The sequence below is a fragment of the Rhinopithecus bieti genome, unplaced genomic scaffold, assembly GCF_001698545.2.
Source record: "Rhinopithecus bieti isolate Rb0 unplaced genomic scaffold, ASM169854v2 scaffold_18354, whole genome shotgun sequence".
Lineage (NCBI taxonomy): Eukaryota > Metazoa > Chordata > Mammalia > Primates > Cercopithecidae > Rhinopithecus > Rhinopithecus bieti.
The window spans coordinates 5,055,548-5,067,466 of NW_016809835.1; the positions used below are offsets into that span (position 1 = coordinate 5,055,548).

The 11,919-nt window shown below is 44.0% G+C and overlaps 1 protein-coding gene across 6 annotated transcripts in view; it reads right to left on the bottom strand.

Moving 5' to 3' along the window:
* The window catches only part of FAM169A (family with sequence similarity 169 member A), an 88,669-nt gene that overhangs the window by 1,493 nt on the left and 75,257 nt on the right, over nucleotides 1-11,919 (bottom strand). For all 6 annotated transcript variants that reach the window (XM_017890577.1, XM_017890576.1, XM_017890579.1 and 3 more), the window contains exons 11-12: nucleotides 11,343-11,499; nucleotides 77-280 (exon numbers count right to left, since the gene is read on the bottom strand). In XM_017890577.1, the coding sequence (XP_017746066.1) occupies nucleotides 77-280; nucleotides 11,343-11,499 (361 nt within the window). The remainder of the gene's footprint in view (nucleotides 1-76; nucleotides 281-11,342; nucleotides 11,500-11,919) is intronic.

The window sequence follows — 11,919 nt, forward strand, 5'->3', positions numbered from 1 at the left end:
ATATACCATGCACCCTCCCCCCTAATGTCACCAACATTGGTATACTTTATTAAAAAATAGCTCATCGCCCCCTTACCTTATCTGTTGCATCTGCCTCAGAGAGTTTTGAAGATTCTACCACCAGTGGAACAAGATTTGTAGAGTCTTCACTGGAATTAAAAGGCTGCAATTTTAATTCTTCATCTAAAACTTCACTAGTGGAGTCTTCCTCTTCTGTTATAAGTGAGGTCTTAAGAGAATCATCCATTATCTCACCATTCATAGGCTCTAATTCAGATTCCTACACCATGAAGAGAGGGGAAAAAAGGACATGATTACAAACTAACTTATTTGTCATACATGACGGGTCCCTTCTCAGTGCCTACCTATCCTATACCAAGACTCAAGTTTATATTATAGAACATGGGTTAAAGAACAGTCTTACTGGGGGAAGAGGGAAACTCATAAGGCAGTATCAGCAAAATAAAATAATCCTGAGTACCCCATACTCCCACTGCTCTTAAGGAAAGATAGGGCAGGACCAGGATGCTCTGTGGATACACAGTATGGGTCGGAGATTCAATGAAAAGACCCTACCCACGTCTAGTTCTTCCTTCTTATAGGGCAATCATGGGAAGAACCTTTTCAGGAAAAAGGCACCAGAGTATAGACTTGATGCCAGTTCTTTACATAACACCAGCTGTTCAGCATCTGGAATCTTTGGGGCCTATGGGAAATTAGTTTATTGTGCCAGAGGTAGGAAGCACTAACAGTCTAATGGGAAGTTCAGTTTAGGTGCTGCTTCTTGCTGGGAGGAGAGAGCCCCAGTCTCAGTCAATGCCAGGGTCATTTCTGAACAGTCCTTGCATATCATTAAAGTATGGAGATGCTATTTGATAACATGAACTCTCCAATTTCTAAAATTCTTCCAATGTTTATCGATTAACTTATATTTAATGTCAAGTATTTCTAATCCTGACATTCTAATAATTAAGGGGAATTTTATTACCATTATTAAAATTATAAAACTGATGCACTCAAGTGGTCACAAATAGATGTGACTGCATTGTGTAGGACCCCTAAAAGCATATCAAGGAAATTTTTCCAAAAGAGAAATCAGAGATTTTAATTTTTCTATAGTAAGAAAGCAAATTGTTCTAAAATAAAAATCATCTATAAAATAATATCTATTTTATTACACCAGATGATACACAGAATAGAGTGCACACAGAAGGTAATATAAAGCTCATAAAAATGACCAGAGTGGGAGAGAGATATAAGTCTAGAGTTACTGGCCATTCCCATAGATAAAACAGTTGAAGTCATGAGATTGGATATATTTTCAAAAAAAGAAAACATGAACCAAAGTTCAGAAAATCAAGGACTTTTTCCAGAGTGTCCACAATAAGGGGGAAAAAGCAAGTATGAGAAGAGTCAAAAAATAAAATAATACTTCAGAGATAGAAAACCAAGAAACCAGCCTGGCCAATATGGTGGAACCCCATCTCTACTAAAAATATAAAAATTAGCCGGGTGTGGCGGCACTCGCCTGTAGTCCCAGCTATTCGGGAGGCTGAGGCAGAAGAATAGCTTGAACCCAGGATGCAGAGGTAGCAGTGAGCCAGAGAGATCGTGCCACTGCACTCCAGCCAGGGGAGACAGAGCAAGACTCCGTCTCAAAAAAAAAAAAAAAAAACAAAAACCAAGAAACCAAAGTGCAGTAGTGTTATGAAGTCAGGAGACCAGAGAACCTCAGGAAGACAGGATAATCAACCCAGGTTAAAAAAAAAAAGTTAAAATGGAAGTTGTCACTGGCACTGCTGTATATCTTATTGCATGAAACAGGTTCCATGAAGTATGTACAATATAATCTTAACTTTTTAAAAGTGAAAAAAAGGACAGGCGTGGTGGCTCACGCCTGTAATCCGGGCACTTTGGAAGCCAAGGCAGGTGGATCATGAGGTCAGGAGTTCAAGACCAGCCTGGCCAAGATGGTGAAACCCCATCTCTACTAAAAATACAAAAATTAGCTGGGTGTGATGGCGGGCGCCTGTAGTCCCAGGTACTGGGGAGGCTGAGGCAGAGAACTGCTTGAACCTGGGAGGCAGAGGCTGTAGTTAAGCCGAGATTGTGCCACCACATTCCAGCTTGGGTGACAGAACGAGACTCTGTCTCAAAAAAAAAAGTGGAAAAAAAACCTCCCACAAATACATATTTCCATAAACGTCTAGATGCATACAAATCCTGTTTTTAAAAAATTTGAGGTTTAACTTCCCATATGTGCTTTTTTTCATTTTCTCAATTTTCTACAATAAAATATCATTTAAAATATAGTTTCCAGCCAGGCACAGTGGTTTACGCCTGTAATCCCAGCACTTTGGGAGGCCAAGGGGAGCGGATCACTTGAGGTCCAGAGTTCAAGACCAGACTGGCCAACATTGGCAAAAACCCCATCTCTACTGAAAATACAAAAATTAGCCCGGCATGGTGGCACATGCCTGTAATTCAAGCTACTCAGGAGGCTATGGCATGAGAATCGCTTAAACTCAGGAGATGGAGGTTGCAGTGAGCTGAGATCACGCCACTGTACTCCAGCCTGTGTGACAGAGTGAGAATCTGTCTCAACACACACACACATGCATATATATAGTTTCCTATCAAAAAGTGGGATAAGGACACGAATAGACAATTCTCAAAAGAAGATACACAAACGGCCAACAAACATGGAAAAATGCTCAATATCACTAATTGTGATGGTTAATACTGTCAACTTGATTGGACTGAAGGATGCAAAGTATTGATCCTGGGTGTGGCTGTAAAGGTGGTGTTACCAAAAGAAATTAACATTTGAGTCAGTGGACTGGAAGAGGCAAACCCACCCTCAGTCCAGGTGGGCACCATCTAATCAGCTGCCAGCATGGCCAGAATAAAAAGCAGGCAGAAGAACATGAAGAGATTAAACTAGCTTAGCCTCCCAGCCTACATCTTTCTCCCGTGCTGGATGCTTCCTGCCCTCAAACATAGGACTCCAGGTTCTTCAGCTTCAGGACTCAGAGTGGCTTCCTTGCTCCTCAGCTTGCAGACAGCCTATTGTGGGACCTTGTGATCGTGCGAGTTAACATTCCTTAAAAACTCCCCTTTATATATACACCTATCCTATTAGTTCTGTCCCTCTAGAGAACCCTAACAGACTTTGGTACCAGGAGTGGTTCTAGAGGAACAGAATATTAAGGATGGAGTTCTTTTGTCGGTGGGTTTCTGGAGATGGCTCCTTAATATTTTGGGAGACCCCAAAATGCTAAGGACTCTACTTCTAATAGTACGGAGAACACTCATAGTCCTTGGCATGAACTGTTTAGAGTGATGCAAAATAAATGCATTTGACACTCCTGATTCACCACTTCTGAGAGGGAAGAAGTTTGGTGACTCTCCACATAATACCTTGGACCATATGTGGAGAACCAAGGAACACAATGAAGTTGGTTGGCTGCTCCTAAGTTCACTGGACAAAGTGATGAAAAACAATGATGAACTCAGGGATTCTAACTCCAGGCTTCAAAAGCAGATAGTTCAAAAGCCCTGAGTGAGAGTCTTGTCTCCTGTAGACAAAGCTGAAATTGTGGAAAATCAGACACAACCTCTTATCTTGTGAGTGGCTAACCTGCAACGAAAGGCACATGCACAGCCTCACCAGGTGTTTACTGTTAAAGTGAGAGCCCTGATTGGAAAAGAATGGGAACCTACAACTTGGAATGGGGACATGTAGGAGGACCCTGATGACGCTGGGGACACAGAGCTTATAAACTCTGATGAGCCTTTTTGCCAGAAGATGAGCCTTTTTGCCAGAAGAAACAGCTTCACCATCCCAAGTAGTGGTAACATTACCTCAGGAGAGAAGAATCAGCCCTGTTTGCTTCTAGACCTATAACTGGAATAAAGTCCCAGCGGCCCCCTAGAGGTGAAGTTCAGAGTGTGACCCACAAGGAGGTGTGCTACACTTGAAAAGAACTGAGTTTTCTAATTTATATAGGCAGGAATCTGGAGAACAGGTGTGGGAATGGATGTTAAGGGTGTGGGATGATGGTGGAAGGAACACAAGAGTTGCATCAGGCTAAATTTATTGATTTGGGCCCACTAAGCAGGGACTCTGCATTTAATCTTGCTGCTCAGGGAGTTTAAAAAGGTTCTAATAGATTGATTGCTTGGTTAGCTGAAATATAGATTAAAAGATGGTTCACTCTGAGCGAGCTGGAAATGCCTGATCTCCCTTGGTTTAATGTAGAGGAAGGGATCCAAAGGCTTAGGGAGATTGGGATGGTGGAGTGGATTAGTCACTTTAGACCTACTCATCCCATCTGGGAGGGTCCAGAAGATACACCCTTGACCAATGCTTTGTGAAAGAGATTTGTGAGGGCAGCACGTGAATCTTTGAAGAGCTCTATGATTGCTCTTCTCTATATGCCAGATCTAACAGTGGGAACCACAGTCACTCAACTACAAAATTTAAATACAATGGGAATAATTGGATCCAGAGGTGGCAGGGGCCAAGTGGGAACACTCAACCATCAAATGCAAGGTGGGCGAGCTACCATAATGAACCACAGAGGCAAAGCAGCAATCAGAATAATCTGACTTGTGCAGAGCTTTTGCACTGGCTAATTAATCAGTGTTCCCAGAAGTAGAATTGATAGGAAGCCTAATGAATTCCTACTTAATTCATATAAATGGAAAACTTCCAGGTCAAGTGGACAAAAGACTAATTTGAATTACAGAAAAAAAGAGAATCACAGCCCCTCAATTTCCAGACTTGAGCCACTTTATAGACCCAGAACCCCTTGAATGAAGCCCCTTGAGGAAGGACTCCACTACAATACCGACAATTTATGCTGTGAATCTTTCTCCCATCCTTCCCCAAGGGGACCTCTGGCCTTTGACCAGGTAACTGTGCACTGGGGAAAGGGAAATGATCAGACATTTCGAGGACTACTGGACACTGGCTCTGAGCTGACGTTGATTCCGGGGGACCCAAAATGTCATTGTGGTTAAAGTAGGGGCTTATGAAGATCAGGTAATCTAATGGAGTTTTAGCTCAGCTCTGACTTACAGAGGGTCCAGTGGGTCCCCGGACTCATCCTGTGGTCATTTCCCCAGTGCCAGAATGCATAATTGGTATAGACATACTTAGCAACTCGCAGAGCCCCCACATTGGCTCCCTGACTGGTGGGGTGAGGGCTATTATGGTGGGAAAGGCCAAATGGAAACCATTAGAGTTGCCTCTACCTAGAAAAATAGTCAAACACAGTATCGCATCCCTGGAGGCACTGCGGAGCTTAGTGCCAACATCAAGGACAGTGCAGGGGTGGTGATTCCCACCACATCCCCATTCAACTCTCTCATTTGGTCTGTGCAGAAGACAGATGGATCTTGGAGAATGACAGTGGATTATCATAAGCTTAACCAAGTGGTGACTCCAGTTGTAGCTGCTGCACCAGATGTGGTTTCATTGCTTGAGCAAATTAACACATCTCCTGGTACCTGGTATGCAGCCTCTGATTTGCCAAATGCCTTTTTCTCTATTCCTGTCCATAAGGCCCACCAGAAGCAATTTGTGTTCCACTGGCAAGGCCAGCAATATACTTTTCCTGTCCCACCTCAGGGGTATATCAACTCTCCAGATTTGTGACATAACCTTGTTCAAAGAGACCTTGATCGCTTTTTGCTTCCACAAGTTATCACACTGGTCCATAACATTGATGACATTATGCTGATGGGATCCAGTGAGCAAGAAGTAGCAAGCACACTGACTTACTAGTGGGACATTTGCATGCCAAAGGATGGGAAATAAAACCGACTACAATTCAGGGACCTTCTACCTCAGTAAAATTTCTAGGGGTCCAGTGGTGTGGGGCCTGTGGAGATATTCCTTCTAAGGTAAAGAGTAAGATGCTGCATTTGGCCCCTACTACAGCCAAGAAAGAGGCACAACACATAGTTGGCCTATTTGGATTTTGGAGGCAACAAATTCCTCATTTGGTTGTGTTACTCCAACCCATTTATCAAGTGACCCGAAAGGCTGCCAGTTTTGAGTAGGCTCCAGAACAGGATAAGGCTCTGCGACAGGTCCAGGCTGCTGTGCAAGCTGCTCTGCCACTTGGGCTGTATGATCCAGCAGATCCAATGGTGCTTGAGGTGTCAGTGGCAGATAGGGATGCTGTTAGGAGCCTTTGGCAGGCCTCCATAGGTGAATCACAGAAGGGGCCTCTAGGATTTTGAAGCAAGGTCCTGCCATGTTCTGCAGATAAATACTCTCCTTTTGAGAGACAAGTACTATTTGGAGCCTTTGGCAGGCCCCCATAGGTGAATCACAGTGGAAGCCTCTAAGAATTTGGAGCAAAGCCCTGCCATCTTCTGCAGATAACTGCTCTCCTTTTGAGAGAGAGTTCTTGGCCTGTTACGGGGCTTTGGTAGAAACTGAATGTTTGACTATGGGTCATCAAGTCACCATGCGACCTGAACTGCCTATCATGAACTGGGTGCTTTCTGACCCATCTAATCATAAAGTGGGTCATGCACTGCAGCATTCCATCATCAAACTGAAGTGGCATATATGTGATCGGGCTTGAGCAGGTCCTGAAGACACAAGTAAGTTACATGAGGAAGTGGCTCAAACGCCCATGGTCTCTACTCCTGCCACTCTGCCTCCTTTTCCCCAGCCTGCACCGATGGCCTCATGGGGAGTTCCTTATAATCAGTTGACAGAGTAAGAGAAGACTAGGGCCTGTTTCACAGATGGTTCCACATGATATGCAGGCACCACCCAAAAGTGGACAGCTGCAGCACTACAGCCCCTTTCTAGGACATCCCTGAAGGACACTGGTGAAGGAAAATTTTCCCAGTGGGCAGAACTTCGAGCAGTGCACCTGGTTGTGCAGTTTGCGAGGAAGGAGAAATGGCCAGATGTGTGACAATATACTGATTCATAGGCTGTAGCCAATGGTTTGGATGATCGTCAGGGATTTGAAAGAAGCATGATTGGAAAATTGGTGACAAAGAAATGTAGGGAAGAGGTTATGTGGATGGACCTCTCTGAGTGGTAAAAAACTGAAGATATTTGTATCCCATGTGAATGCTCACTAAACGGTGACCTCAGCAGAGGAGGATTTTAATAATCAAGTGGATAGGATGACTTGTTCTGTGGACACTACTCAGCCTCCTTCCCCAGCTGCCCCTGTCATCGCCCAATGGGTCCATGAACAAAGTGGCCGTGGCGGCAGGGATGGAGGTTACACATGGGCTCAGCAACATGGACTTCTACTCACCAAGGCTGACCTGGCTACGGCCACTGCTGAGTGCCCAATTTGCCAGCAGCACAGACCAACACTAAGCCCTTACTATGACACCAGTCCTCAGGGTGATCAGACAGCTAATTGGTGGCAGGTTGATTATACTGGACCTCTTCCATCATGGAAAGAGCAGAGGTTTGTCCTCACTGGAACAGACACCTACTGTGGATATGAGTTTGCCTATCCTGTATGCAATGCTTCTGCCAAGACTACCATCCATGGACTCACGGAATGCCTTATCCATCATGGTACTCCACACAGCATTGCCTCTGAAGAAGGCACTCACTTTATGGCTAAAGAAGTGTGGCAGCGGGCTCATGCTCAGGGAATTCACTGTTCTTACCATGTTCCCCATCATCCGGAAGCAGTTGGATTGACAGAACGGGGGAATATCCTTTTGAAGTCACAATTACAATGCCAACTAGGTGATAATACTATGCAGGGCTGAGGCAAAGGTCTCTAGCAGGCTGTGTATGCTCTGAATCAGCATTTCAGTATATGGTCCTGTTTCTCTTATAGACAGGATTCACAGGTCCAGGAATCCAGGGATAAAAGTGGAAATGGCATCACTCACCTTCACCCCTAGTGATCCACTAGCAAAATTTTTGCTTCCTGTCCCCATAACATTACGTTCTGCTGGCTTAGAGGTATTAGTTCCAGAGAGAGGAATACTGGCACCAGGAGACACAACAATGATTCCATTAAACTGGAAGTTAAGATTGCCACCTGGACACTTTGGGCTCCTCCTACCTTTAAGTCAACAGGCTGAGGGAGCTACAGTGTTGGCTGGGGTGACTGACCCAGGCTATCAAGATGAAATCAGTCTACTACTCCACAATGGAGTTAAGGAAGAGTATGCATGGAATATAGGAGATCCCTTGGGGTGTCTCTTAGTATTACGATGCCCTGTGATTAAGGTCAATGGGAAACTACAACAGCCCAATCCAGGCAAGACTACAAATGGCCCAGACTCTTCAGGAATGAAGGTTTGGGTTACTCCACTAGGAAAAAAAAAACACAACCTGCCAAAGTGCTTGCTGAAGGCAAAGGGAATACCGAATGGGTAGCAGAAGAAGGTAGTCATCAACACCAGCTTCAACCACGCGACCAGCTGCAGAAATGATGACTGTAATTGTCATGAGTATTTCTTTCTTATTTTGTTTGCGCATGTATACACTTGTAATAAGAAAATACTGGCCGGGCGCGGTGGCTCAAGCCTGTAATCCCAGCACTTTGGGAGGCCGAGACGGGCGGATCATGAGGTCAGGAGATCGAGACCATCCTGGCTAATACGATGAAACCCCGTCTCTACTAAAAAATACAAAAAAAACTAGCCGGGCGACGAGGCGGGCGCCTGTAGTCNCAAAAAAAAAAAAAAAAAAAAAAAAAATACTTTCATTTTATTTCCCTTTTCTTTCATCATGTGACATAAGATTTATTGACTTCATATGAGCAATTAAGTGTTAACTTTGCATAATATTATTTGGGTTGGGGGTTTCCAGTTGTACGAATGACAGTTGTATTGTGTTACGCATAATTATTACATTATTGTCTTTATTTAAAGACTATGTATGATCTCAGGAAGTGTGTATGGGTTCAAGCTGACAAGGGGTAGACTTGTAATGGTTAATACTGAGTGTCAACTTCACTGGATTGAAGGATGCAAAGTACTGATCCTGGGTGTGGCTGTAAGGGTGGTGTTACCAAAAGAAATTAACATTTGAGTCAGTGGACTGGAGAGGCAAACCCACCCTCAATCCAGGTGGGCACCATCTAATCAGCTGCCAGCATGGCCAGAATAAAAAGCAGGCAGAAGAACATGGAGAGATTAGACTGGCTTAGGCTCCCAGCCTACATCTTTCTCCAGAGCTGGATGCTTCCTGCCCTCAAACATCAGACTCCAAGTTCTTTAGCTTTGGGACTCGGACTGGCTTCCTTGCTTCCTTGTTCTTCACCTTGCAGATGGCCTACTGTGGGACTCTGTGATCATGTGAGTTGATACTCCTTAATAAACTCCCCTTTATATACATCTATCCTATTAGTTCTGTCACTCTAGAGAACCCTAATATACTAATTATCAAGGAAATGCAAATCAAAACCACAATTTGATACCACCTTACTCCTGTAAGTATGGCCACAATAAAAAAAATAGATGCTGGAGTGGATATAGTGAAAAGGGAACACTTTTACACTACTGGTTGGAACGTAAACTAGTACAACCACTATGGAAAACAGTGTGGAGATTCCTTAAGGAACTAAAAGTAGAACTACCATTTGATCCAGCAAGCCCACTACTGGCTATCTACCCAGAAAAAAATAAGTCATTACATGAAAAAGACACTTGCACGTGCATGTTTATAGCAGCACAATTTGCAACTGCAAAAACTATGGAACCAGGCTAAATGCCCACCAACCAATGAGTGGATAAAGAAAATGTGTATATATAGGCCGGGCACGGTGGCCTGTAATCCCAGCACTTTGGGAGGCCAAAGTGGGCGAATCAGGAGGTCAGGAGATCGAGACCATCCTGGTCAACATGGTGAAACCCCGTCTCTACTACAAATACAAACATTAACTGGCTGTGGTGGTGTGTGCCTGTAATCCCAGCTATCCGGGAGGCTGAGACAGGAGAATCACTTGAACCAGGGGGTTGGAGGTTACAGTGAGCTGAGAGTGTGCCACTGCACTCCAGCCCAGCAACAGAGCAAGAGTCCATCTCAAAAAAAAAAAAAAAAAAAAAAAAAAAAGTGGTATATATAGACCATGGAATACTACTCAGTCATAAAAAATGAATGAAATAATGGCATTCACAGCAACCTGCATGGAGTTGGAGACCATTATTCTAAGTGAAGTAACTCAGGAATGGAAAACCCAACATCGTATGTTCTCACTCATAAGTGGGAGCTAAGCTATGAGGATGCAAAGGCATAAGAGTGATATAATGGACTCTGGGGACTTGCAGGAAAAGGTAGGAGGGGGGTGAGGATAAAAGACTACACATTGGGTATAGTATACACTGCTTGGGTGATGGGCGCACGAAAATCTCAGAAATCACCACTAATGAATTTATCGATGTAACCAAACACCCATCTGCTCCCCAAAATTACGAAAATAGGCCGGGCGCGATGGTTCACGCCTGGCTAAGACCATCTTGGCTAACACGGTGAAACCCCATCTCTACTAAAAACACAAAAAATTAGCGGGACGTGGTGGCGGGCACCTGCAGTCACAGCTGCAGTGAGCCAAGATTGTGCCACTGCACTCCAGCCTGGGCAACAGAGCAAGACTCTGTCTCAAAAAAAAAAAGAAAAGAAAAGAAAAAGAAATATTACAAAAATAAACATTAAAATATCATTTCATGAGGCCAGCACTTTGGGAGGCTGAGACGAGTGGATCAGGAGTTCAAGACCAGCTTGGCAAACATGGTGAAACCCTGTCTCGGCAGATCACGAGGTCAGATCATCAAGACCATCCTGGCTAACACGGTGAAATCGCATCTCTATTAAAAACACAAAAAATTAGCCGGGCGTGGTGGTGGGCGCCTGTAGTCCCACCTACTCGGGAGGCTGAGGCAGGAGAATGGCGTGAACCTGGGAGGTGGAGCTTGCAGTGAGCCAAGATGGCACCACTGCACTCCAGCCCGGGTGACAAAGCGACACCCTGTCTCACACACACACACACACACACACACACACACACAAATTAGCCGGGCGTGTTGGTGCAACTGTAATCCTAGCTACTTGGGAGGCAGAGGCAGGAGAATTGCTTAAACCCAGGAGGTGGAGGCTGCAGTGAGCTGACACAGCATGTCATTTCATCATGAAATAGAGGAAGCAGGAGCTAAATCACAGTAACTTAAGAAAACAAAACTAGTGGGGCATTGTAATCCCATGCTTTTTAACACTAAACACAATTTCTAAGACTCTAAAATATATCAGTATACTTTTCTAACAATATATGATTACGAAAGGTAAAATTTAGTTTACTTATTTTCATTTTACTGAGTAAGTGATCTCATACCTTTTCACCATCTTGCTTCTCTTGCTGTGGCGGGGTTTCCAGTGCTGGCCGTGCATCTTTATCACTGCTTTCATCCTCAAATTCAATCCCTCTCTGTTCGGGTTCTTCTTCCAGGAATTCTTCTGAGCTCTCTGATGGGCGTGCAGTGGACTCCAATCTAAAAAACAAAAGAAAACCATTCTCACTTGTTTTATTAAGCATAAATATAAAATCTCAGAAGTCTTTTGTTAAAGTAACATTTTAGAGAATCAACTATGCTGTCAACAACTTCAGATTTTACAAGTCTAAAACCAATCTCTTCATCGTCTTATAATATTACCATCTTTCCAATTATTTAAACTAGGCCGTTTTCTTTTTTTTTTTCCAAATCTTATCGGATTTTTTTTTTTTTTTTTTTTGAGACAAAGTCTCGCTCTGTTGCCCAGCCTGGAGTGCAGTGGCGCGATCTCGGCTCACTGCAACCTCCACCTCCCAGGTTCAAGCAATTCTCCTGCCTCAGCCTCTCCAATAGCTGAGACTACAGGCGCGTGCCACCACACTCAGCTAATTTTTTGTATTTTAGTACAGACAGGGTTTC